We start from the raw sequence: 27,496 nt of genomic DNA, 5'->3' as shown, positions 1-27,496 counted from the left end.
AACAATTGTTACCGATTGCACTAATATGAGTTACTCCCTCCGTCCGCGAATAGGAGTTCTGTATTTCCATTTTGGTCCGTTCGCAAATAAGAGTCATAGTTCATAATTACCATAAATGGTAAAAAGACCCCACATTTCAGTACACTAGGGGTGCTTCAACAGTTCTCAGGTTCTCGGTTCGTCCGGTTCGGAACCGGAACCGACCGGTCCTAACCGGGAACCGGATTGTAATTCAATTTTATTTTTTTATAATTTAATATACTAATAAATCTAGTTTAGTTGAATTAATTTTGAATTAAAGTAAAATAATTTGAAACATTGAGTGATTTTCAGATTTAAACTAATCCATTTTTTATGAACTAACTGCAAAGAGTAGGACGTCATAAGTTTGTTTTTAATTTTCAAAAGAACTTATACAAATACAATATCATTTCATATGATAGAAATTTAAATTTATAACAAACTTATGTAACAATTCATTTAACATACGATTTTAACTTGTTTGTTAATAATTTATTAACTGTTCTGTTATAAATCAAAAAGTCACAACAAGATCAATTAGTATTGGAAATTCCAATGAATATTTGGTTAGCCAAAAAAAGGAAAATGAAATTCAATTTTAAAACTAATTTTTTTTTTAAAAATTGCTAAGTTTAGAACTCCTATTTTTGTATTAGAAAATTGCTAACATAAACTAGTGTGACCTACTACACTTGGCATCACTGTTATCCATATATGAATATTATTGTATTGTCGGTTTGTATTTTTTGTGTATTTATTTTGAATTTTTATGTATTATTTGTTATATTTCTAGATATTGGATTATTATTTTTTTAGTATTGAACTATTTAAAATTATAAATAAATTCGGATTAAAATTACACATCGGTTCAGGTTCGGAACCGGAATCGACCGGTTCTGCGATTCCGAACCAGAACAAATCGGTTCCAGTTCCGGTTCCGATTATAGGATTTATGAAAATTTAAAACCGATTAATCGGTCCGGTTAGAACCGGAACATGCCGAATAAGCATCTAAGTACCACTATTCGCGGATGGAAGGAGTAATAGTTTAAATCTCAGGCATTCTAACCGGAACCGGCCGAATAAGCATGCCTAAGTACCACTGCTCGCGGATGGAAGGAGTAACAGTTCAAAAATCTCAGGCACTTGTGTCGGTGGTAGGATTCAACTGCGGCGTGCTATCATAGGAGGAATCTCTCTCACATAAACAACCATATTTTCTATTAAATGAGTAATTCATTAGTTTGACCTACTAAAGTTTTTAAATGTATTAACTAATTATTCAATAATATGAATCCCAGCTGGCTGGCTGGAAATTTGCAACATTTAAAAATATACCATGATAGCTGTACTTTCTTGAAAACAAACATGGAGATTTGGGCAATTTTAGCATATTTTCTCCCTCTTTTCCTTCTTCTTTTCTCGATCATCTGGAGAAACGCCTCCGATGATCGAAAAAAACTCCCTCCCGGCTCCCAGGGCTGGCCGGTTCTAGGGGAGAACCTCAGGTTCTCCCCCAGCCCAGAGAAATTCGTCGCAGAAAGAATGTCGAAACACTCCCCGGAGATTTTCCAAACCTCGTTGCTCGGAGAGAAAATGGCAACTTTCTGCGGCGCAAAAGGCAACAAGTTCCTCTTCTCGAACGAGAACAAACTCGTAACCTCGTGGCTGCCTCAATCCTTGATGAAAGTGCTGACGTTCGCCGAGACAGCCAAGAGCAACGCGGACGGGCATTCCGCCTTCACGCGCATCCTCCACCGCGACATCTTCTCGCCGGAAACCCTCAAGAAATACGTGCCCGAGATGGACGCGCTGGCGCGTGAGCACATGGCGCGTGACTGGAAGCCTAACTCCGTCGTGACGGTTCTCCCGGCGTCGAAGAAGTACACCTTCGAGCTAGCGTGCCGGATATTCCTGTGCGAGGCCGACCCCGAGCGTGTGAGGAAGCTCTCGGAGCCGTTTGCCGTGGCGATGAAGGGGCTTTTTTCGGTGCCCGTGGATCTGCCCGGGACGGCCTACAGACGCGCGATTCGAGCGGGCGAGGCTTTGAGGGAGGAGCTGATGAGGATGGTCGGGAAGCGTAAGAAGGCGAGGGACGAGGGCGAGGCACGGGACATTCTGTCGAAGATGTTGATGGAGAGGAATGGAGATGGGGAGTTTCTGAGTGAGAAGGAGATTTGTAACCGTGTAGTTGGTATGCTGGTGGCTAGCTATGATACAACAAGCTATGCGGTTACTAGTGTCATGGATCATCTTGCTCAATTTCCCCATATTTACAATGAGGTCTTCAAAGGTAATGTTTACTTTGTAAAATACTCCCTCTACCTCTGTCCATGATTAAATGTCCATATCTGATCGACATAGGTTTTAAGAAATTGCTTAACTTCATAAAGTAAAATAGGTAGGAAAAGTTACTAGATTAATGTGGGCCCTACTTTCGTTGGCAGACAGGACGAAAAAGGAAAAATGGAATAATTAATGGTGGACTTAGGGAGTAGTTGATAGACTAATTTTTGTAGATGGACCAAAATGTTAGTATCTGTTTCAAATGAAACAGAGCAAATGGCTATAGCAGAGACGAAAGGCCCTAGTGAGCTGCTGACATGGGATGATATCGAGAAGATGAAGTACTCATGGAACGTCGTCCGTGAATCCCTCAGGGTTACGCCTCCTGCAGCCGGAGCATTCAGGGAAGCCGCAACTGAATTCACCTATGCAGGTTTCACCATTCCTAAAGGATGGAAGGTATCTACATATTTTATATTTTTCTTCTTTAATTTGTTTGTATATATACTCAAAATTCAGTATTAGAAAAATCATAAATTTGCAGACGTTCTGGACGGTGTACTCAACCCACAAGAATCCTGAATACTTCCCAGAGCCGGAGAGGTTTGATCCATCACGGTTTGAGGGGAGTGGGCCAGCGCCTTTTACATTCGTTCCATTTGGAGGAGGACCAAAAATGTGCGCAGGGAAAGAGTATGCCAGGCTTGAATTGTTGGTTATGATTCATAATGTGGTGACAAGGTTCAAACTGGAGAAGACCATTCCTGATGAGAAGATTGTTTACTATGCTACACCTACACCGGTTCACGGCCTTCCACTTCGTCTTCATCCTCATCAACAGTAGGTCTTTTTTGGAAAGTAAAACACAAACCTAATGTTTAGACTTGTGCAAAGAATCTTATACACTAGTACAACTTACATCAAAATGTAGTTTGATACATTGCATTATTTGTTATATTAAAGTTATACTTCCTCCGTCCAGCAATAGAAGTCCCATTTCTAATGGGCACGGGTTTTAAGAAACTATTTGCATATAATAATAGTTGTGTGATAGTTGAATTTGGAACCAACTTATTTAATTTATATATTCAGCTTTTATACCACAATTTTCTGATTGTAGTATTCTTATTTTTTTTGTATTACTTTAATTACAATTGCATCGCTGAATCAAAGAATTCAACTAAATTGCAGGCATAATAGGGAGAAAAAACCGAGAACAAAACCCATTTCTAATCAAATTCACAAGAAATCCACACTCCAATTCAAATCCGCTGGGAATCAATTTTGAAAGACAAGATTGAATCAAAACGTTACAGAATTCAAATAAAAAAGTAAAACCCGTAGAGAGGCCATAAGAACAGATTTCTCAAGAGAAAATTTTGCAAAATTAACAGCCACTAACAATTACACTCAATGCAACAATTAATTTCACAACGGAAGATTAATGAATCAAAGGGCAGGAAGAAGAGGAAGAGAGTGTGAGGCGGCGGCGGGTGAAGGAGGCGGTGGGGACAACAAGCGAGAAGGAGGCGGTGGTGGCGACGGAGCGAGAAGCAGCGGTGGAGGCGATGGTGGCGACGGAGAGAGAAGGAGGCGGTGGGTGAGAAGGAGCAATGGAGGCGGCGGTGAATTAGGGTTTCGCGTAGGAAGAAGAGGGCGAGAGAGTGAGACCGACAGTGAGAGAGAAAGAGGGGGTTGAGAGAGTGAGAGTGAAATTAGACGGAGGGTGGGGGGTGTTTTTTTATGGCAATTGTGTAAATTAGTGAGAAGGGGGAGGGTAATTAAATTGTCCAAATATGGTAAGTAGAACCGGGACTTCTATTCCGGACGTCCCAAAACGGAAAAACGGGACACCTATTGTTGGACGGAGGGAGTATTATATTACTACAGTTTGGCATTAAAAATATACTTGGCATGTACTATCCAGCTAGAAATATACTGCATTAAAAAAATACACCATGTTAAACAATTATACTTCCTCAGGTCCCCATTAAATATCTCATATTTTATCGGTTTGAGGTTTAAAAAATTGTTTGATTTTGTGAAGGAAGGTGAGTAGAAAAAGTTAATGCAGTGTGAGTCATGCTTTTATAAATTAAGTTTATCATAATTGTGAGTAAAATAAGTTAGTGGATCGTGACATTTAATGGAGACAGGAGGAAATATGTCACGACCACAACTCCCTAGTGCTAGTGAGCGTAGCTATTTCGTGACTAAACAAATCTCAAACATCAAGGGACAACATAAAAAGGATGAAATCACTCAAACCAAAAATATCAAAGGCATATGGGTACATAATCAAAACGTGATCAGAGTATCAAGACTAGGTTCAAAGCTTGCTAGTACATAATTCTAGGTTTTGCAGCGGAAGAGTCTAAGACAAAATAGCACGTATGAAGACATACTACTTTGGGCTACCTAACTACTTATTTAATATGCTTGTCCCAACACCTTCGCCTGCTCGTCCACGTTCAACCTGCACATTTGAAAATAACATGCAGGGCTGAGTATTTGATATACTCAGTGAGCACATTGCCAAAATAGTTTTATCTTTTAATTGTCAATGCCACAGTTGAGTGATCACGGGGTTTTACTTAAAAGACCCGAGTCACTAAAATACTTTTCCTTTAGTAAAGATTTGATTGCGCAATCACGTAACATAGATATACCATATCTGAACCTTGTGTGAACCGGGAATGTGGCCACATTCCACGACGGTCACTGGACCGGCCAACCCCTTTTGTTAGCTCACGGTCCCCTCATGTGTACACTAGTCCGAGTAGGGTTTGCGGCCCTACTGGGACCCGAATTCGATTTAACTAAATTGGCATAGCCAAGCAGATAGGTAATCATAAAAAAAAACATGGCATGACAATATACTTGAGCAAAGATTCACATTTTCATACTGAAATCACATTTTGAAAGAAATGCCCACCTCAAAAGCTAACGCTCCTTCCGGAATTTCCTTAACTCGGTCTTAGATGACGTTCGAAGACGTCCCTTTAGGAAATAAAAGATACTTAATTAGATTTTTGAGGTATCCCTTAAGCTTAGACATGAATGCATCCTAAGTGCGATGATCATTTTATTCTTCCTTTAAAATTTCTAGAAGAGTTCTAGAATTCTTGATTATTAAATAAATCAGCAGATTTAATTAAATTTGAGAAATTTATTCGCTTTACTAGAGGGTGCTACCTCCTAAGCCATTTATTTAAGTACTAAAAATTAGGCTCGAGGTCTATCCATCGTTAGCGTATTATAATTTCTTAAAATTAATCATCCGAGCACTTAAGCTAAGGTCCGGAAAAATTAGACTTGTCTTCGTGGAAATAATTAGCGGACTATTAATTAATCCATAACATATAAAGGCCCATGATTTAAATAAATTCTTAGTCCATACTTTAATTAATTGGTGGCCCAATCTATTACTAGAGAGGCCCAACCAAATAAAAATAAGGGAGGCCCAATTACTCCCTACCCTATCCATCGGCCTCTCTCTCTCTTTCTCCCTCATTTCCCCCAAATCAACAAAAACCCTAAACTCTCCTCCCTCTCCTCTCTCGGCTATGTCGCCGCCTCATCCGTCGCCGCCACCTCGCGGCCGTCCGGCGAGCAGGGCTGTCGCCTGTGGTGACGCTCGGCGCCGCTCCACCCCTCTCTGTTCCTTTCTATCTCTTTTTCTTTCTCCATCGGCGGAAATCGCCGCCTCTCTGCCACCGGGGCTCCTCAGTCGCCGCCGCGACTCCGCCTTCCTCTCTGTCTTTCTCTCTCCGCCCCGCTCATGCCACCGCTGTAGCAGCGAGCGCGGCGGCGCACCGCCGCCATGCCCGACCGATCTCCTTCCTCCCTTGCTCGGTCGCCACTGCCGCGGAATCCACCGGCACTCTTCCCTTTTCGGGTATGTCGCCGCCGCCGCCGTTATTCCGTCAGATAAGGTAGGGCAATTTATTTACAGTATTTAAGTATTCATCATCTTTCCCTCTTTTTGTTTAAAGGTTGGTGCTTTTAACTTGTAGCTTGTAATTGCTAGGTTGTAGTGGCGGTTCGGAGTGTGGGGTTGTCCAACGGAGAGCCGAAGCTTGCTGCCGGAAGTCCGGCAGATTCACCTCCTCCAGATAAGTTCTCCAGTTGGCTCAGTCATTAGAGTGTCTACTTACTTCAGTTACTTCATGAATTCAGTGGTTTTTTGGAGCATTTGTCTTTTTGTTAAGGATGGCTTAGTGGTGGAAGGAGATGTTAATTTGTTGTGTATTTATTGGTGTTACTTGGGCAGATTCTACTAACAATTATATATACACATGCTTGAAAAAAAAACAAAAAGGAAGAAAAGGGAGGTTTGGGGGGGGTTTACTGATCTTACTTATGTTGATTGAGGCTTCTAAGTTATAGAGCTCCTATATGATGACATGAAACTTGATTTGAAGGAGAGAAAAGGGGTGGAGGTGCATTACCTCTGGAGAAGTCGAAGGAGTGGCTGTCTTTGTTGTTACTCTCGGCTATGTGCCACTCTTTACTCTCTATCTTGCTGAAAATTTGAAGTGTGGGTGAAAGGAGGTTGAATGTGTTGTGGAGGGGGTTTTATAGGCAGATTGTGGTGTACTCTTGAGCCTTAAATGGCTGCTGTACCATTTGTTGCTATGCTGCAGAAATCTCACTTTTAGTGATCTCCTTGTCTCTCCTTCATGGCTGCAAAACTTGCATTTTTATGGGTACCTAGTACTAGTTATTAATTGGGGTTGTTTGATTTGTAGAGAGGCAGGGGATGTGGTGCCAAGGGCTGCATTATGAAGGGTGTGCAGGCTGGAATCCCCCCTTTTTTTTGGCAAGTTTTTGGTCTTCAAGGAAAAAGAAGGGTTTGTTTTCTATCCCTTCCTAAGTGTTCTATTAATTGCTCTTGTCTCATGGTCATTAAGGCTTGTTTTTATTTCGCAGGTGAGAGTGAGGTCTCGGCTACTTCCTGACTGCACCGCGAGCGGGCCTGGGTTCATGGCCTGGGCCGACGGGTCTGCTCGAACGGGCCCTAATTTGGGCCTGGAGAAAGAGGCCCGAAGCGCACCCCAAAGTTTTACATTTTCTTTTCCTTGTTTTCTTTCATTGAGGACTTTGATCCATGTAATCTACTTTATTAGTTGTTCATTTTATTGGACACGAAAATACTATTCGAAACACTTTATTTTTCTGAAGTGTATCTTTAGTCTGTTTTTAACTCGCCCACTTACTTCTTTAGCTTTTACTTTGTAACTAAAAAGATTAAGTTCATCCAAGGCTCGAGTTTCCACAAAAAAAAAACTTCACGAAAAGAGAGAACGTTACATATCTAGTTCCATATTAAAATATCGAAAGCAAACTAATGGTGCGAGTATTACATTCTACCCTCCTTAACGAAAATTTCGTCCCGAAATTTGCTTATGTCACTTGAAAAGTTCTGGGTACTTTTCCCTCATCTTGTCTTCCAATTCCCACGTAGCTTCCTCGTAACCGTGATGCTTCCATAAAACTTTCACTGTTACAATAGACTTATTCCTCAATTCCTTGACCTTCCTATCCAAGATTGCCTATGGCTTCTCTTCATAGCTTAAGTCTGGTTCCAAAACCATCTCCTCTCGATGGATTATATGTTTTGGGTCGAACACATATTTCCTCAATTGAGACACGTGAAAAACATTGTGCACGTTCCCGAAACTCGGTGGAAGTGCCAATCTGTACGCCACAGGACCCACTTCTTCTAAAATTTTGTAGGGTCCGATGAAACGTGGTCTTAGCTTGCCCTTGACGTCGAATCTTGTAATCCCTTTAGACGGAGACACTTTTAGAAAAACTTTATCTCCCGCCTCGAACTGCAGGTCGGTTCGGCGAGCATCCGTGTAAGACTTCTGCCTGTCTTGAGCTTCCTTGATTCTCTCACGGATTTGGCGGACGATCTCTATCATTTCCTCCACTGAATCTGGTCCAAGAGTCTTTCTCTCACCGACCTCATCCCAGTAAAGCGGTGATCTACATTTTCTCCCATACAGTGCTTCATATGGGGCCATGTTTATGGTTGCCTGATAATTGTTGTTGTAAGCAAACTCTATAAGTGGCAATACTGGCTCCCATTTTCCTCCGTGGTCGAGCACTACGGCCCTCAACATATCTTCTAAGGTTTGGATTGTCCTCTCAGACTGCCCATCAGTCTGTGGATGGAATGCAGTACTGAAATTCAATCTAGTGCCCAGCTCTTGTTGCAGGCTTATCCAAAATCTGGAAGTAAATTTTGGATCCCTGTCTGATGTGATCGTCACCGGTATTCCATGTAACCGTATGATCTCTTGCACATAGATCTGAGCTAACTTGTCCGATCCGTAAGTGATACGAACTGGTACAAAGTGGGCGCTCTTGGTGAGGCGATCTATAATCACCCAAATAGCAGTATTCCCTCGTTGTGACTTTGGCAATCCTGTCACGAAATCCATTGCGATGTGCTCCCATTTCCACTCGGGAATTTCCAGGGGTTGCAATTTCCCATAGGGTCGTTGATTTAGAGCCTTCACTTGTTGACATGCCAGGCACCTTTCTACAAACGACGCTATGCTCCTCTTCATGCCATCCCACCAAAAATGCTTCTTCATATCTCGATACATTTTCGTACCTCCTGGGTGGGCGTTGTAGGGTGTCTCATGCGCTTCGCTCATGATCTCACTTCTGAGAGCCTCGTCATTGGGCACGCATAATCTCCCTTCAAAAGTGAGGGCGTTATCCGCTTCTTCGCGGTAACTCACCTCTTTTCCCGTCCTCACTTTAAGTCGAATTTTCTCTAATGCTTCATCACTCCTCTGAGCCTCAACAATTCTGGCTCTTAAGTCTGGCTCAATCACTAGAGTGGCGATTCTACTTTCCACCGTCTCTGGTGCTCTCACTACCTCCAATCGCATCTTAGCGAATTCCCGTATGAGTTCCTCACTTTGTGTAAGGAAGGTGGACACTTGGGGTGTAGTTTTCCTGCTCAAGGCATCTGCCACTACATTCGCCTTGCCTGGGTGGTAATTTATACCACAGTCATAATCCTTGACTAATTCGAGCCATCTACGTTGTCGCATATTTAAATCCTTCTGCTCGAAAAAGTACTTAAGGCTCTTGTGGTCCGTGAAGATCTCACATCGAACTCCGTAGAGGTGATGTCTCCAAATCTTCAGGGCATGTACCACTGCTGCTAATTCCAGATCATGAGTGGGGTAGTTTAACTCGTGTGGCCTGAGTTGGCGTGACGCGTATGCGATCACCTTGCCATTCTGCATCAATACGCATCCAAGTCCGACTTTTGAAGCATCGGTGTACACTACATAGCCTGCTTCTGGTGCTGGCACGGCTAGGACTGGTGCGGTGGTCAACTTTTCTTTTAATAGTTGGAAGCTCGCTTCGCACTTCGGCGTCCAATTGACCTTAGCTCCTTTCTTGAGCTGTTGAGTCAGTGGTCGAGCTAATTTTGAAAATCCTTCAATAAACCTCCGATAATAACCAGCCAAACCTAAGAAACTTCGAATCTCATTAGGTGTTGTTGGTGACTGCCAACGTTGTACTGCTTCCACTTTTGCAGGGTCCACTCGGATCCCTTCTGCCGTTACTATGTGCCCGAGGAAATTCACCTCGTTGAGCCAGAACTCACACTTGCTAAACTTAGCATAGAGCTTTTCGGCTCTCAACGTCTCTAAGGTGGTTCTCAGATGTTCCTCATGTTCCTTCTCGTTCTTCGAGTAGATGAGTACATCATCTATAAAGACTAGGACGAACTTATCCAAGTATGGGTGGAACACGCGGTTCATTAAGTCCATGAACACTGCCGGGGCATTTGTGAGCCCGAAAGGCATTACTGTGAATTCGTAATGGCCATATCTGGTGCGGAATGCTGTCTTGGGTACATCGTCATGTCGGACCTTCAGTTGGTGATAGCCTGATCTCAAGTCCATTTTTGAGAATACACCGGCCCCTCGAAGTTGGTCAAACAGGTCGTCAATCCTCGGTAGAGGGTACTTGTTCTTGAGTGTCAGCTTGTTCAACTCTCGGTAGTCGATACACATTCTCAATGTTCCGTCCTTCTTCTTCACGAAGAGCACTGGTGCGCCCCATGGTGACACACTAGGTCGGATGAAACCAAGGTCTAATAATTCCTGTAGCTGTATTTTGAGTTCTTCTAACTCTTTAGGCGCCATTCTGTATGGTGCCTTCGATACTGGGGCCGATCCTGGTTCGAGATCAATTGTGAATTCTAATTGCCTGTCTGGCGGCAATCCAGGTAGTGCGTCTGGGAAGACATCTGGAAATTCTCGTACCACTGCTACATCTTCAATCTTACGGTCCTCTTTCTCCTCTCCATTCAGGTAAACGAGGTATGCAGGGTATCCTTTCCTTATCATAGTGGTTGCTTGTAGTGCAGAAATTATGGACTTTCGTCGCCTCATGGAGATTCCGTGGAAGATTGTGGGTTCCTTTCCTGGGTATTGCAGCGAGATCTGTCTTTCCTTACAAAGAATGGTAGCGTAGTTTTCGGCTAACCAATCCATTCCCAATATGATGTCGACGCTCCACATCAACATCACATGCAAATTGTGAGCCACTAACTTAAGGTTTCCCATAGTGAATTCTACGTTTGAGCAAGTTCGTGTGATGTCTATAAGGCCTCCTACGGGTGAGGACACCCTCATCTTATGTTTTACTTCATCAGTAGGCAGTTCTAAGGTATCCACACAAGGTGCTGATATGAACGAGTGTGATGCACCAGTATCAAACAAAATGGCAATAGGTATGTTGAGGAGAGTTCCCATACCTGCCAGATTGCCCTGCTCCTGGTTCCCTGGCTCCGTCTTAGGCTGCCTCTGTCCCAGTGCAAAAGCCCTGGCCTGAGTGGGAAGCCTCTGCCGTAACTGCCGCTGGTGTTGTGGAGCTTGGGGTAGGGCCGCTTTTCCTTTCGGTTCAGCTTGAAGTGCCCGTAGTTGTGGACGCTGCCCTTGATAGTTCTGTCTCCCTCTGACTCCAGCGTTCCTATCCGGGCATTCCCTGGAGAAATGTCCACCCTTGCCACAGTAGAAGCACCTATCAGTCCCAGCCTTGCACTCCCCATGATGATTCTTCGAGCACTTAGCACAGGGAGGGGTTCTAGGTCGGTACTCCATCATCTGATTTGGAGCAGTTTGCCTTCCACCATTCTGCGGTGGCTTCAGAGCAAGTTGTGGTCTCTTAATTTCATTTGGAGCACGATCTCCATCCCACCTCCTTTTCTCTCGGAAGTTTTGCTGTTGCTGAGGTGGTGCTGCGGCAACAAGTACAGTTGGCTTCTCTTTGGGCATGGCTGCCTCGATGTCCAAGGCTCGACTCAGTGATTCGGGGTACGACAACCCTCCAAGGCTTGCCAAGGCCATCTTTATTTCGTACCTCAGACCGGCACAAAACTTCTCAGCCATCCTCTCATCAGTATCAACTTGATCAGGTGCATAGCGAGACATGTCACAGAACATTCGGTCATACTCAGTAACGGACATCCGCCCTTGTTTCAGATTATAGAATTCCACTTCCATAGCCTTACGGTAACTCTTCGGGATGTACTTGTCATACATTCCAGTTTTGAACTCCTCCCAAGTCATCTGAGCCAGTTGTTCCGGGGTCAAAATTTTCTTTCGTGCCTCCCACCAGAAATCAGCTGATCCTGTCAGTTGGAAGGTCACACAAGTCAAGCGTTCCTGATCGTTGCAGTGCAGGAAGTTGAAGATACGTTCCATGGCGCGTATCCCGTTTTCAGCCACAACTGGGTCCCCTAAACCATTGAAAACCGGGGGGTTCTGTCTTAGGAAGAGTTCTTCCACTCGCCGCTCCTGTGGAGGTGGAGGCGGCGGAGGAGGTGGTGGGGTCATCCCTCTTACTGCTCCATTTCCTCGTGGTACATTTTGTGGCACCTCGTCATTCCTTCTTGGCCGTCCGGCACGTCTCCTTGGTGGCATTCTGTTCTAAAGATAACAAGGTTAACATGGATTTATACTCGTCGAATGTCATGATCGCAAGCATTAGGTTCATTAAATGCACCATTCTTTTGAACATAAGGAGTAAAATAACAAATATCGAATAACATAGCCAAGAATCATCACATGTCATAAGTTAAGGGAAAAATTGCCTCTAGCAAGGACTTAAAATCTGATACATGTGAGGACAATAAGGAAAATAAGGAAGCTCCTAAAAAGGTTCGATACATGGAAAGAGAAAACATGATGCTAAGCTACTACAATAAACACGCCTGAGGCCTGCCCAATCAGTCCTGCTCAGAGTCGCTGCTGATCCACATCCGGTCGCCATGACTAGTCCCCTGATGGGATGTCTCGATCGGAGGCACTGGCTCCTCGGGGTGCTCCGGCACTGCCACAGGCCCTGGTGGCCCTGGGGCTGCCACTGGTGCAAAGGGAATGTCGGTCCCGGCGGCCAACTCCCTGCGCATACGCCATATGCGGTGGTACAGCTCGCTGAAAGAGGTCAAATCTATCGGGTGGTGGGACAGCTGTAGTGTCTCCGGGTGGGGCTCCACTGGAGGTGGAGGTATCTCTGGTGGTGGTCCGGCCGGTGGTGGGGGAATGAACCCCATCCCCAAGACAGCGAGGCCGCCAATCTGTGGCTCCTCCTTAGCGGGACCATCCTCCCTCATCTCGCTCCACTCCAAAACCTCCTCGGGCTCCTCGTCCGTGTCCTCTCCCTCGGAGTCCTCCTCACTAACCTCATCGTCGTCTACGCCCTCCTCCTCTGAGTTCTTGTCGTCATCCTCATCCGCCGCGCTGCTCCCCATAGACCCGGTCTCATCACTCGAGTCGGGCGTAACCTCAACTCGGCCCCTCTCGCGGGCGGGAGCTCGAGACGACTGCCCTTCCTCGAATACTCTGCCTGCACCCCGCATGAGGGCCAAGGGTGGCATCCTGCGGAATCCCTCGCTTCCGGGCGCCTGCGTCTCTGGTGGGGGCTCATCACCGAAGTGGAAGCACCCTGCTGAGACCGCGCTCAGAAAACCGGGCATATCCCCGATAGGCTCATACGTGGGAGGCGGGGACGACGTGTACAACTCGGCAGTGGCCGTCATCCAGCTCTGCCACTCCTCAGGAAACAAACCGACGAGCCTCATGATACCCTCGTAGGGCTTCACCCCATGACAGTTGGCCTCGTCCCATAACTTTGCGTAATGTGCCACGAACTCCGCCAACGTATCCCCATGGCAGCGGCGGTAGGACCGGAAATAGCGAACCACTGCCTCAGAATCCGCGCCAGCTCGGAGCGGCCTACGATGGGTGTAGCGCTGTCGTGCCATCTGTACGAAAGAATGGCTCTCAAGAACGCGAAAAGAGAGAATAAGGTATAGAAGTAATATGCATAGTGAAATATATAGTACTAGCCGTCGTATCGATAAACCGTTAGGGTTTTCCCTGGTAGGGGTAGATCGTATTAGTATTCGTTTTGAGTGACACGTGGGCCCTCATAATTTTGGACGTTCTTCCTCCTTTTTAAACGTAAAGGTCGTAATACAGTACGCCGTAGTTCGCATTTAAAGTTCTATTTTCAAGACAAGTTAGGGGTTCGCCCTATCTTGCATCTTTCCGTTGATTTCATCGCTCTTGGAAGCGGTGTAAGAGTTGTCATTCACGACTATTCGTTCATAGATACTCTAGCCTAATGTACCTCCTTAGGCGCTCTAGGTTTGCATGCATAGTCCCAGATGTGAGTTATCAACACTATCACCATAAGTCCAAGATCACATAGCTGGTCATGCATAGCACATTACACTTAGTGTTCAAAAGCACTCACAATGTTTCATGAAAGACACATTTTCTTCAAAGAGATTGCATAGTTTTTCTATGACTTAAAACATTATTATCCCCTTTTTGAAAAAGACTTTTTTTCAAGAAACAAAAGGTATTTACCTCTTTTGCTGCGGTTGAACGTGACGAGTCGAGGTGTTGGGTCCTTTAACTTTCCATTTAAGTCACATTCTATCCTAGTACTATCATTCTAGACTAAGGCTTGAAAGAAGGTTCTTGGGTCCAAAGCGAAAGAAGTTGCTCTGATACCACTCTGTCACGACCACAACTCCCTAGTGCTAGTGAGCGTAGCTATTTCGTGACTAAACAAATCTCAAACATCAAGGGACAACATAAAAAGGATGAAATCACTCAAACCAAAAGTATCAAAGGCATATGGGTACATAATCAAAACGTGATCAGAGTATCAAGACTAGGTTCAAAGCTTGCTAGTACATAATTCTAGGTTTTGCAGCGGAAGAGTCCAAGACAAAATAGCACGTATGAAGACATACTACTTTGGGCTACCTAACTACTTATTTAATATGCTTGTCCCAACACCTTCGCCTGCTCGTCCACGTTCAACCTGCACATTTGAAAATAACATGCAGGGCTGAGTATTTGATATACTCAGTGGGCACATTGCCAAAATAGTTTTATATTTTAATTGTCAATGCCACAGTTGAGTGATCACGGGGTTTTACTTAAAAGACCCGAGTCACTAAAATACTTTTCCTTTAGTAAAGATTTGATTGCGCAATCACGTAACATAGATATACCATATCTGAATCTGAACCTTGTGTGAACCGGGAATGTGGCCACATTCCACGACGGTCACTGGACCGGCCAACCCCTTTTGTTAGCTCACGGTCCCCTCATGTGTACACTAGTCCGAGTAGGGTTTGCGGCCCTATTGGGACCCGAATTCGATTTAACTAAATTGGCATAGCCAAGCAGATAGGTAATCATAAAACAAAACATGGCATGACAATATACTTGAGCAAAGATTCACATTTTCATACTGAAATCACATTTTGAAAGAAATGCCCACCTCAAAAGCTAACGCTCCTTCCGGAATTTCCTTAACTCGGTCTTAGATGACGTTCGAAGACGTCCCTTTAGGAAATAAAAGATACTTAATTAGATTTTTGAGGTATCCCTTAAGCTTAGACATGAATGCATCCTAAGTGCGATGATCATTTTATTCTTCCTTTAAAATTTCTAGAAGAGTTCTAGAATTCTTGATTATTAATTAAATCAGCAGATTTAATTAAATTTGAGAAATTTATTCGCTTTACTAGAGGGTGCTACCTCCTAAGCCATTTATTTAAGTACTAAAAATTAGGCTCGAGGTCTATTCATCGTTAGCGTATTATAATTTCTTAAAATTAATCATCCGAGCACTTAAGCTAAGGTCCGGAAAAATTAGACTTATCTTCGTGGAAATAATTAGCGGACTATTAATTAATCCATAACATATAAAGGCCCATGATTTAAATAAATTCTTAGTCCATACTTTAATTAATTGGTGGCCCAATCTATTACTAGAGACGCCTAACCAAATAAAAATAAGGGAGGCCCAATTACTCCCTACCCTATCCATCGGCCTCTCTCTCTCTTTCTCCCTCATTTCCCCCAAATCAACAAAAACCCTAAACTCTCCTCCCTCTCCTCTCTCGGCTATGTCGCCGCCTCATCCGTCGCCGCCACCTCGCGGCCGTCCGGCGAGCAGGGCTGTCGCCTGTGGTGACGCTCGGCGCCGCTCCACCCCTCTCTGTTCCTTTCTATCTCTTTTTCTTTCTCCATCGGCGGAAATCGCCGCCTCTCTGCGACCGGGGCTCCTCAGTCGCCGCCGCGACTCCGCCTTCCTCTCTGTCTTTCTCTCTCCGCCCCGCTCATGCCACCGCTGTAGCAGCGAGCGCGGCGGTGCACCGCCGCCATGCCCGACCGATCTCCTTCCTCCCTTCCTCGGTCGCCACTGCCGCGGAATCCACCGGCACTCTTCCCTTTTCGGGTATGTCGCCGCCGCCGCCGTTATTCCGTCAGATAAGGTAGGGCAATTTATTTACAGTATTTAATTATTCATCATCTTTCCCTCTTTTTGTTTAAAGGTTGGTGCTTTTAACTTGTAGCTTGTAATTGCTAGGTTGTAGTGGCGGTTCGGAGTGTGGGGTTGTCCAACGGAGAGCCGAAGCTTGCTGCCGGAAGTCCGGCAGATTCACCTCCTCCAGATAAGTTCTCCAGTTGGCTCAGTCATTAGAGTGTCTACTTACTTCAGTTACTTCATGAATTCAGTGGTTTTTTGGAGCATTTGTCTTTTTGTTAAGGATGGCTTAGTGGTGGAAGGAGATGTTAATTTGTTGTGTATTTATTGGTGTTACTTGGGCAGATTCTACTAACAATTATATATACACATGCTTGAAAAAAAAACAAAAAGGAAGAAAAGGGAGGTTTGGGGGGGGTTTACTGATCTTACTTATGTTGATTGAGGCTTCTAAGTTATAGAGCTCCTATATGATGACATGAAACTTGATTTGAAGGAGAGAAAAGGGGTGGAGGTGCATTACCTCTGGAGAAGTCGAAGGAGTGGCTGTCTTTGTTGTTACTCTCGGCTATGTGCCACTCTTTACTCTCTATCTTGCTGAAAATTTGAAGTGTGGGTGAAAGGAGGTTGAATGTGTTGTGGAGGGGGTTTTATAGGCAGATTGTGGTGTACTCTTGAGCCTTAAATGGCTGCTGTACCATTTGTAGCTATGCTGCAGAAATCTCACTTTTAGTGATCTCCTTGTCTCTCCTTCATGGCTGCAAAACTTGCATTTTTATGGGTACCTAGTACTAGTTATTAATTGGGGTTGTTTGATTTGTAGAGAGGCAGGGGATGTGGTGCCAAGGGCTGCATTATGAAGGGTGTGCAGGCTGGAATCCCCCCTTTTTTTGGCAAGTTTTTGGTCTTCAAGGAAAAAGAAGGGTTTGTTTTCTATCCCTTCCTAAGTGTTCTATTAATTGCTCTTGTCTCATGGTCATTAAGGCTTGTTTTTATTTCGTAGGTGAGAGTGAGGTCTCGGCTACTTCCTGACTGCACCGCGAGCGGGCCTGGGTTCGTGGCCTGGGCCGACGGGTCTGCTCGAACGGGCCCTAATTTGGGCCTGGAGAAAGAGGCCCGAAGCGCACCCCAAAGTTTTACATTTTCTTTTCCTTGTTTTCTTTCATTGAGGACTTTGATCCATGTAATCTACTTTATTAGTTGTTCATTTTATTGGACACGAAAATACTATTCGAAACACTTTATTTTTCTGAAGTGTATCTTTAGTCTATTTTTAACTCGCCCACTTACTTCTTTAGCTTTTACTTTGTAACTAAAAAGATTAAGTTCATCCAAGGCTCGAGTTTCCACAAAAAAAAACTTCACGAAAAGAGAGAACGTTACATATCTAGTTCCATATTAAAATATCGAAAGCAAACTAATGGTGCGGGTATTACATTCTACCCTCCTTAACGAAAATTTCGTCCCGAAATTTGCTTATGTCACTTGAAAAGTTCTGGGTACTTTTCCCTCATCTTGTCTTCCAATTCCCACGTAGCTTCCTCGTAACCGTGATGCTTCCATAAAACTTTCACTGTTACAATAGACTTATTCCTCAATTCCTTGACCTTCCTATCCAAGATTGCCTATGGCTTCTCTTCATAGCGTTAGTCTGGTTCCAAAACCATCTCCTCTCGGTGGATTATATGTTTTGGGTCGAACACATATTTCCTCAATTGAGACACGTGAAAAACATTGTGCACGTTCCCGAAACTCGGTGGAAGTGTCAATCTGTACGCCACAGGACCCACTTCTTCTAAAATTTTGTAGGGTCCGATGAAACGTGGTCTTAGCTTGCCCTTGACGTCGAATCTTGTAATCCCTTTAGACGGAGACACTTTTAGAAAAACTTTATCTCCCGCCTCGAACTGCAGGTCGGTTCGGCGAGCATCCGTGTAAGACTTCTGCCTGTCTTGAGCTTCCTTGATTCTCTCACGGATTTGGCGGACGATCTCTATCATTTCCTCCACTGAATCTGGTCCAAGAGTCTTTCTCTCACCGACCTCATCCCAGTAAAGCGGTGATCTACATTTTCTCCCATACAGTGCTTCATATGGGGCCATGTTTATGGTTGCCTGATAACTGTTGTTGTAAGCAAACTCTATAAGTGGCAATACTGGCTCCCATTTTCCTCCGTGGTCGAGCACTACGGCCCTCAACATATCTTCTAAGGTTTGGATTGTCCTCTCAGACTGCCCATCAGTCTGTGGATGGAATGCAGTACTGAAATTCAATCTAGTGCCCAGCTCTTGCTGCAGGCTTATCCAAAATCTGGAAGTAAATTTTGGATCCCTGTCTGATGTGATCGTCACCGGTATTCCATGTAACCGTATAATCTCTTGCACATAGATCTGAGCTAACTTGTCCGATCCGTAAGTGATACGAACTGGTACAAAGTGGGCGCTCTTGGTGAGGCGATCTATAATCACCCAAATAGCAGTATTCCCTCGTTGTGACTTTGGCAATCCTGTCACGAAATCCATTGCGATGTGCTCCCATTTCCACTCGGGAATTTCCAGGGGTTGCAATTTCCCATAGGGTCGTTGATGTAGAGCCTTCACTTGTTGACATGCCAGGCACCTTTCTACAAACGACGCTATGCTCCTCTTCATGCCATCCCACCAAAAATGCTTCTTCATATCTCGACACATTTTCGTACCTCCTGGGTGGGCGGTGTAGGGTGTCTCATGCGCTTCGCTCATGATCTCACTTCTGAGAGCCTCGTCATTGGGCACGCATAATCTCCCTTCAAAAGTGAGGGCGTTATCCGCTTCTTCGCGGTAACTCACCTCTTTTCCCGTCCTCACTTTAAGTCGAATTTTCTCTAATGCTTCATCACTCCTCTGAGCCTCAACAATTCTGGCTCTTAAGTCTGGCTCAATCACTAGAGTGGCGATTCTACTTTCCACCGTCTCTGGTGCTCTCACTACCTCCAATCGCATCTTAGCGAATTCCCGTATGAGTTCCTCACTTTGTGTAAGGAAGGTGGACACTTGGGGTGTAGTTTTCCTGCTCAAGGCATCTGCCACTACATTCGCCTTGCCTGGGTGGTAATTTATACCACAGTCATAATCCTTGACTAATTCGAGCCATCTACGTTGTCGCATATTTAAATCCTTCTGCTCGAAAAAGTACTTAAGGCTCTTGTGGTCCGTGAAGATCTCACATCGAACTCCGTAGAGGTGATGTCTCCAAATCTTCAGGGCATGTACCACTGCTGCTAATTCCAGATCATGAGTGGGGTAGTTTAACTCGTGTGGCCTGAGTTGGCGTGACGCGTATGCGATCACCTTGCCATTCTGCATCAATACGCATCCAAGTCCGACTTTTGAAGCATCGGTGTACACTACATAGCCTGCTTCTGGTGCTGGCACGGCTAGGACTGGTGCGGTGGTCAACTTTTCTTTTAATAGTTGGAAGCTCGCTTCGCACTTCGGCGTCCAATTGACCTTAGCTCCTTTCTTGAGCTGTTGAGTCAGTGGTCGAGCTATTTTTGAAAATCCTTCAATAAACCTCCGATAATAACCAGCCAAACCTAAGAAACTTCGAATCTCATTAGGTGTTGTTGGTGACTGCCAACGTTGTACTGCTTCCACTTTTGCAGGGTCCACTCGGATCCCTTCTGCCGTTACTATGTGCCCGAGGAAATTCACCTCGTTGAGCCAGAACTCACACTTGCTAAACTTAGCATAGAGCTTTTCGGCTCTCAACGTCTCTAAGGTGGTTCTCAGATGTTCCTCATGTTCCTTCTCGTTCTTCGAGTAGATGAGTACATCATCTATAAAGACTAGGACGAACTTATCCAAGTATGGGTGGAACACGCGGTTCATTAAGTCCATGAACACTGCCGGGGCATTTGTGAGCCCGAAAGGCATTACTGTGAATTCGTAATGGCCATATCTGGTGCGGAATGCTGTCTTGGGTACATCGTCATGTCGGACCTTCAGTTGGTGATAGCCTGATCTCAAGTCCATTTTTGAGAATACACCGGCCCCTCGAAGTTGGTCAAACAGGTCGTCAATCCTCGGTAGAGGGTACTTGTTCTTGAGTGTCAGCTTGTTCAACTCTCGGTAGTCGATACACATTCTCAATGTTCCGTCCTTCTTCTTCACGAAGAGCACTGGTGCGCCCCATGGTGACACACTAGGTCGGATGAAACCAAGGTCTAATAATTCCTGTAGCTGTATTTTGAGTTCTTCTAACTCTTTAGGCGCCATTCTGTATGGTGCCTTCGATACTGGGGCCGATTCTGGTTCGAGATCAATTGTGAATTCTAATTGCCTGTCTGGCGGCAATCCAGGTAGTGCGTCTGGGAAGACATCTGGAAATTCTCGTACCACTGCTACATCTTCAATCTTACGGTCCTCTTTCTCCTCTCCATTCAGGTAAACGAGGTATGCAGGGTATCCTTTCCTTATCATAGTGGTTGCTTGTAGTGCAGAAATTATGGACTTTCGTCGCCTCATGGAGATTCCGTGGAAGATTGTGGGTTCCTTTCCTGGGTATTGCAGCGAGATCTGTCTTTCCTTACAAAGAATGGTAGCGTAGTTTTCGGCTAACCAATCCATTCCCAATATGATGTCGACGCTCCACATCAACATCACATGCAAATTGTGAGCCACTAACTTAAGGTTTCCCATAGTGAATTCTACGTTTGAGCAAGTTCGTGTGATGTCTATAAGGCCTCCTACGGGTGAGGACACCCTCATCTTATGTTTTACTTCATCAGTAGGCAGTTCTAAGGTATCCACACAAGGTGCTGATATGAACGAGTGTGATGCACCTGTATCAAACAAAATGGCAATAGGTATGTTGAGGAGAGTTCCCATACCTGCCAGATTGCCCTGCTCCTGGTTCCCTGGCTCCGTCTTAGGCTGCCTCTGTCCCAGTGCAAAAGCCCTGGCCTGAGTGGGAAGCCTCTGCCGTAACTGCCGCTGGTGTTGTGGAGCTTGGGGTAGGGCCGCTTTTCCTTTCGGTTCAGCTTGAAGTGCCCGTAGTTGTGGACGCTGCCCTTGATAGTTCTGTCTCCCTCTGACTCCAGCGTTCCTATCCGGGCATTCCCTGGAGAAATGTCCACCCTTGCCACAGTAGAAGCACCTATCAGTCCCAGCCTTGCACTCCCCATGATGATTCTTCGAGCACTTAGCACAGGGAGGGGTTCTAGGTCGGTACTCCATCATCTGATTTGGAGCAGTTTGCCTTCCACCATTCTGCGGTGGCTTCAGAGCAAGTTGTGGTCTCTTAATTTCATTTGGAGCACGATCTCCATCCCACCTCCTTTTCTCTCGGAAGTTTTGCTGTTGCTGAGGTGGTGCTGCGGCAACAAGTACAGTTGGCTTCTCTTTGGGCATGGCTGCCTCGATGTCCAAGGCTCGACTCAGTGATTCGGGGTACGACAACCCTCCAAGGCTTGCCAAGGCCATCTTTATTTCGTACCTCAGACCGGCACAAAACTTCTCAGCCATCCTCTCATCAGTATCAACTTGATCAGGTGCATAGCGAGACATGTCACAGAACATTCGGTCATACTCAGTAACGGACATCCGCCCTTGTTTCAGATTATAGAATTCCACTTCCATAGCCTTACGGTAACTCTTCGGGATGTACTTGTCATACATTCCAGTTTTGAACTCCTCCCAAGTCATCTGAGCCAGTTGTTCCGGGGTCAAAATTTTCTTTCGTGCCTCCCACCAGAAATCAGCTGATCCTGTCAGTTGGAAGGTCACACAAGTCAAGCGTTCCTGATCGTTGCAGTGCAGGAAGTTGAAGATACGTTCCATGGCGCGTATCCCGTTTTCAGCCACAACTGGGTCCCCTAAACCATTGAAAACCGGGGGGTTCTGTCTTAGGAAGAGTTCTTCCACTCGCCGCTCCTGTGGAGGTGGAGGCGGCGGAGGAGGTGGTGGGGTCATCCCTCTTACTGCTCCATTTCCTCGTGGTACATTTTGTGGCACCTCGTCATTCCTTCTTGGCCGTCCGGCACGTCTCCTTGGTGGCATTCTGTTCTAAAGATAACAAGGTTAACATGGATTTATACTCGTCGAATGTCATGATCGCAAGCATTAGGTTCATTAAATGCACCATTCTTTTGAACATAAGGAGTAAAATAACAAATATCGAATAACATAGCCAAGAATCATCACATGTCATAAGTTAAGGGAAAAATTGCCTCTAGCAAGGACTTAAAATCTGATACATGTGAGGACAATAAGGAAAATAAGGAAGCTCCTAAAAAGGTTCGATACATGGAAAGAGAAAACATGATGCTAAGCTACTACAATAAACACGCCTGAGGCCTGCCCAATCAGTCCTGCTCAGAGTCGCTGCTGATCCACATCCGGTCGCCATGACTAGTCCCCTGATGGGATGTCTCGATCGGAGGCACTGGCTCCTCGGGGTGCTCCGGCACTGCCACAGGCCCTGGTGGCCCTGGGGCTGCCACTGGTGCAAAGGGAATGTCGGTCCCGGCGGCCAACTCCCTGCGCATACGCCATATGCGGTGGTACAGCTCGCTGAAAGAGGTCAAATCTATCGGGTGGTGGGACAGCTGTAGTGTCTCCGGGTGGGGCTCCACTGGAGGTGGAGGTATCTCTGGTGGTGGTCCGGCCGGTGGTGGGGGAATGAACCCCATCCCCAAGACAGCGAGGCCGCCAATCTGTGGCTCCTCCTTAGCGGGACCATCCTCCCTCATCTCGCTCCACTCCAAAACCTCCTCGGGCTCCTCGTCCGTGTCCTCTCCCTCGGAGTCCTCCTCACTAACCTCATCGTCGTCTACGCCCTCCTCCTCTGAGTTCTTGTCGTCATCCTCATCCGCCGCGCTGCTCCCCATAGACCCGGTCTCATCACTCGAGTCGGGCGTAACCTCAACTCGGCCCCTCTCGCGGGCGGGAGCTCGAGACGACTGCCCTTCCTCGAATACTCTGCCTGCACCCCGCATGAGGGCCAAGGGTGGCATCCTGCGGAATCCCTCGCTTCCGGGCGCCTGCGTCTCTGGTGGGGGCTCATCACCGAAGTGGAAGCACCCTGCTGAGACCGCGCTCAGAAAACCGGGCATATCCCCGATAGGCTCATACGTGGGAGGCGGGGACGACGTGTACAACTCGGCAGTGGCCGTCATCCAGCTCTGCCACTCCTCAGGAAACAAACCGACGAGCCTCATGATACCCTCGTAGGGCTTCACCCCATGACAGTTGGCCTCGTCCCATAACTTTGCGTAATGTGCCACGAACTCCGCCAACGTATCCCCATGGCAGCGGCGGTAGGACCGGAAATAGCGAACCACTGCCTCAGAATCCGCGCCAGCTCGGAGCGGCCTACGATGGGTGTAGCGCTGTCGTGCCATCTGTACGAAAGAATGGCTCTCAAGAACGCGAAAAGAGAGAATAAGGTATAGAAGTAATATGCATAGTGAAATATATAGTACTAGCCGTCGTATCGATAAACCGTTAGGGTTTTCCCTGGTAGGGGTAGATCGTATTAGTATTCGTTTTGAGTGACACGTGGGCCCTCATAATTTTGGACGTTCTTCCTCCTTTTTAAACGTAAAGGTCGTAATACAGTACGCCGTAGTTCGCATTTAAAGTTCTATTTTCAAGACAAGTTAGGGGTTCGCCCTATCTTGCATCTTTCCGTTGATTTCATCGCTCTTGGAAGCGGTGTAAGAGTTGTCATTCACGACTATTCGTTCATAGATACTCTAGCCTAATGTACCTCCTTAGGCGCTCTAGGTTTGCATGCATAGTCCCAGATGTGAGTTATCAACACTATCACCATAAGTCCAAGATCACATAGCTGGTCATGCATAGCACATTACACTTAGTGTTCAAAAGCACTCACAATGTTTCATGAAAGACACATTTTCTTCAAAGAGATTGCATAGTTTTTCTATGACTTAAAACATTATTATCCCCTTTTTGAAAAAGACTTTTTTTCAAGAAACAAAAGGTATTTACCTCTTTTGCTGCGGTTGAACGTGACGAGTCGAGGTGTTGGGTCCTTTAACTTTCCATTTAAGTCACATTCTATCCTAGTACTATCATTCTAGACTAAGGCTTGAAAGAAGGTTCTTGGGTCCAAAGCGAAAGAAGTTGCTCTGATACCACTCTGTCACGACCACAACTCCCTAGTGCTAGTGAGCGTAGCTATTTCGTGACTAAACAAATCTCAAACATCAAGGGACAACATAAAAAGGATGAAATCACTCAAACCAAAAGTATCAAAGGCATATGGGTACATAATCAAAACCTGATCAGAGTATCAAGACTAGGTTCAAAGCTTGCTAGTACATAATTCTAGGTTTTGCAGCGGAAGAGTCCAAGACAAAATAGCACGTATGAAGACATACTACTTTGGGCTACCTAACTACTTATTTAATATGCTTGTCCCAACACCTTCGCCTGCTCGTCCACGTTCAACCTGCACATTTGAAAATAACATGCAGGGCTGAGTATTTGATATACTCAGTGGGCACATTGCCAAAATAGTTTTATATTTTAATTGTCAATGCCACAGTTGAGTGATCACGGGGTTTTACTTAAAAGACCCGAGTCACTAAAATACTTTTCCTTTAGTAAAGATTTGATTGCGCAATCACGTAACATAGATATACCATATCTGAATCTGAACCTTGTGTGAACCGGGAATGTGGCCACATTCCACGACGGTCACTGGACCGGCCAACCCCTTTTGTTAGCTCACGGTCCCCTCATGTGTACACTAGTCCGAGTAGGGTTTGCGGCCCTATTGGGACCCGAATTCGATTTAACTAAATTGGCATAGCCAAGCAGATAGGTAATCATAAAACAAAACATGGCATGACAATATACTTGAGCAAAGATTCACATTTTCATACTGAAATCACATTTTGAAAGAAATGCCCACCTCAAAAGCTAACGCTCCTTCCGGAATTTCCTTAACTCGGTCTTAGATGACGTTCGAAGACGTCCCTTTAGGAAATAAAAGATACTTAATTAGATTTTTGAGGTATCCCTTAAGCTTAGACATGAATGCATCCTAAGTGCGATGATCATTTTATTCTTCCTTTAAAATTTCTAGAAGAGTTCTAGAATTCTTGATTATTAATTAAATCAGCAGATTTAATTAAATTTGAGAAATTTATTCGCTTTACTAGAGGGTGCTACCTCCTAAGCCATTTATTTAAGTACTAAAAATTAGGCTCGAGGTCTATTCATCGTTAGCGTATTATAATTTCTTAAAATTAATCATCCGAGCACTTAAGCTAAGGTCCGGAAAAATTAGACTTATCTTCGTGGAAATAATTAGCGGACTATTAATTAATCCATAACATATAAAGGCCCATGATTTAAATAAATTCTTAGTCCATACTTTAATTAATTGGTGGCCCAATCTATTACTAGAGACGCCTAACCAAATAAAAATAAGGGAGGCCCAATTACTCCCTACCCTATCCATCGGCCTCTCTCTCTCTTTCTCCCTCATTTCCCCCAAATCAACAAAAACCCTAAACTCTCCTCCCTCTCCTCTCTCGGCTATGTCGCCGCCTCATCCGTCGCCGCCACCTCGCGGCCGTCCGGCGAGCAGGGCTGTCGCCTGTGGTGACGCTCGGCGCCGCTCCACCCCTCTCTGTTCCTTTCTATCTCTTTTTCTTTCTCCATCGGCGGAAATCGCCGCCTCTCTGCGACCGGGGCTCCTCAGTCGCCGCCGCGACTCCGCCTTCCTCTCTGTCTTTCTCTCTCCGCCCCGCTCATGCCACCGCTGTAGCAGCGAGCGCGGCGGTGCACCGCCGCCATGCCCGACCGATCTCCTTCCTCCCTTCCTCGGTCGCCACTGCCGCGGAATCCACCGGCACTCTTCCCTTTTCGGGTATGTCGCCGCCGCCGCCGTTATTCCGTCAGATAAGGTAGGGCAATTTATTTACAGTATTTAATTATTCATCATCTTTCCCTCTTTTTGTTTAAAGGTTGGTGCTTTTAACTTGTAGCTTGTAATTGCTAGGTTGTAGTGGCGGTTCGGAGTGTGGGGTTGTCCAACGGAGAGCCGAAGCTTGCTGCCGGAAGTCCGGCAGATTCACCTCCTCCAGATAAGTTCTCCAGTTGGCTCAGTCATTAGAGTGTCTACTTACTTCAGTTACTTCATGAATTCAGTGGTTTTTTGGAGCATTTGTCTTTTTGTTAAGGATGGCTTAGTGGTGGAAGGAGATGTTAATTTGTTGTGTATTTATTGGTGTTACTTGGGCAGATTCTACTAACAATTATATATACACATGCTTGAAAAAAAAACAAAAAGGAAGAAAAGGGAGGTTTGGGGGGGGTTTACTGATCTTACTTATGTTGATTGAGGCTTCTAAGTTATAGAGCTCCTATATGATGACATGAAACTTGATTTGAAGGAGAGAAAAGGGGTGGAGGTGCATTACCTCTGGAGAAGTCGAAGGAGTGGCTGTCTTTGTTGTTACTCTCGGCTATGTGCCACTCTTTACTCTCTATCTTGCTGAAAATTTGAAGTGTGGGTGAAAGGAGGTTGAATGTGTTGTGGAGGGGGTTTTATAGGCAGATTGTGGTGTACTCTTGAGCCTTAAATGGCTGCTGTACCATTTGTAGCTATGCTGCAGAAATCTCACTTTTAGTGATCTCCTTGTCTCTCCTTCATGGCTGCAAAACTTGCATTTTTATGGGTACCTAGTACTAGTTATTAATTGGGGTTGTTTGATTTGTAGAGAGGCAGGGGATGTGGTGCCAAGGGCTGCATTATGAAGGGTGTGCAGGCTGGAATCCCCCCTTTTTTTGGCAAGTTTTTGGTCTTCAAGGAAAAAGAAGGGTTTGTTTTCTATCCCTTCCTAAGTGTTCTATTAATTGCTCTTGTCTCATGGTCATTAAGGCTTGTTTTTATTTCGTAGGTGAGAGTGAGGTCTCGGCTACTTCCTGACTGCACCGCGAGCGGGCCTGGGTTCGTGGCCTGGGCCGACGGGTCTGCTCGAACGGGCCCTAATTTGGGCCTGGAGAAAGAGGCCCGAAGCGCACCCCAAAGTTTTACATTTTCTTTTCCTTGTTTTCTTTCATTGAGGACTTTGATCCATGTAATCTACTTTATTAGTTGTTCATTTTATTGGACACGAAAATACTATTCGAAACACTTTATTTTTCTGAAGTGTATCTTTAGTCTATTTTTAACTCGCCCACTTACTTCTTTAGCTTTTACTTTGTAACTAAAAAGATTAAGTTCATCCAAGGCTCGAGTTTCCACAAAAAAAAACTTCACGAAAAGAGAGAACGTTACATATCTAGTTCCATATTAAAATATCGAAAGCAAACTAATGGTGCGGGTATTA

General features: G+C 45.3%; 3 protein-coding genes, 3 long non-coding RNA genes and 1 pseudogene across 6 annotated transcripts; 4 read left to right on the top strand and 3 right to left on the bottom strand.

The window, feature by feature from the left end:
• The window catches only part of LOC125206724 (uncharacterized), an 87,638-nt pseudogene that overhangs the window by 33,589 nt on the left and 26,553 nt on the right, over positions 1 to 27,496 (bottom strand).
• Positions 1,384 to 3,386, top strand: LOC125193514 (beta-amyrin 6-beta-monooxygenase-like). Its single transcript, XM_048091327.2, has 3 exons — positions 1,384 to 2,314; positions 2,579 to 2,766; positions 2,852 to 3,386. Exons 1-3 carry the CDS (start codon positions 1,390 to 1,392, stop codon positions 3,149 to 3,151), a joined length of 1,413 nt encoding a protein of 470 aa, XP_047947284.1. The 5' UTR covers positions 1,384 to 1,389; the 3' UTR covers positions 3,152 to 3,386.
• Positions 5,816 to 7,490, top strand: LOC125223815 (uncharacterized). Its single transcript, XR_016132838.1, has 3 exons — positions 5,816 to 6,242; positions 6,338 to 7,160; positions 7,240 to 7,490. It is a non-coding gene; the product is annotated as an uncharacterized LOC125223815 (long non-coding RNA).
• LOC148923720 (uncharacterized) lies at positions 7,719 to 12,188 on the bottom strand. The gene is made up of 2 exons (XM_089060778.1): positions 10,120 to 12,188; positions 7,719 to 7,848 (listed from the first exon to the last, which is right to left on the bottom strand). The coding sequence occupies exons 1-2, from the start codon at positions 12,186 to 12,188 to the stop codon at positions 7,719 to 7,721; spliced, it is 2,199 nt and encodes a 732-aa protein (XP_088916904.1).
• On the top strand, positions 16,057 to 17,403 carry LOC148923719 (uncharacterized). The gene is made up of 3 exons (XR_016132835.1): positions 16,057 to 16,156; positions 16,252 to 17,073; positions 17,153 to 17,403. It is a non-coding gene; the product is annotated as an uncharacterized LOC148923719 (long non-coding RNA).
• On the bottom strand, positions 17,631 to 22,100 carry LOC148923718 (uncharacterized). The gene is made up of 2 exons (XM_089060777.1): positions 20,067 to 22,100; positions 17,631 to 17,705 (listed from the first exon to the last, which is right to left on the bottom strand). The coding sequence occupies exons 1-2, from the start codon at positions 22,098 to 22,100 to the stop codon at positions 17,631 to 17,633; spliced, it is 2,109 nt and encodes a 702-aa protein (XP_088916903.1).
• Positions 25,969 to 27,315, top strand: LOC148923717 (uncharacterized). The gene is made up of 3 exons (XR_016132836.1): positions 25,969 to 26,068; positions 26,164 to 26,985; positions 27,065 to 27,315. It is a non-coding gene; the product is annotated as an uncharacterized LOC148923717 (long non-coding RNA).

Source organism: Salvia hispanica, chromosome 6 (genome assembly GCF_029641045.1).
Source record: "Salvia hispanica isolate PSC_SH4W2 chromosome 6, Shi_PSC_v1, whole genome shotgun sequence".
Taxonomy (NCBI): domain Eukaryota; kingdom Viridiplantae; phylum Streptophyta; class Magnoliopsida; order Lamiales; family Lamiaceae; genus Salvia; species Salvia hispanica.
The sequence above is the reverse complement of the archived record's forward strand: the minus strand, read 5'-3'. Positions and strand labels throughout refer to the sequence as shown.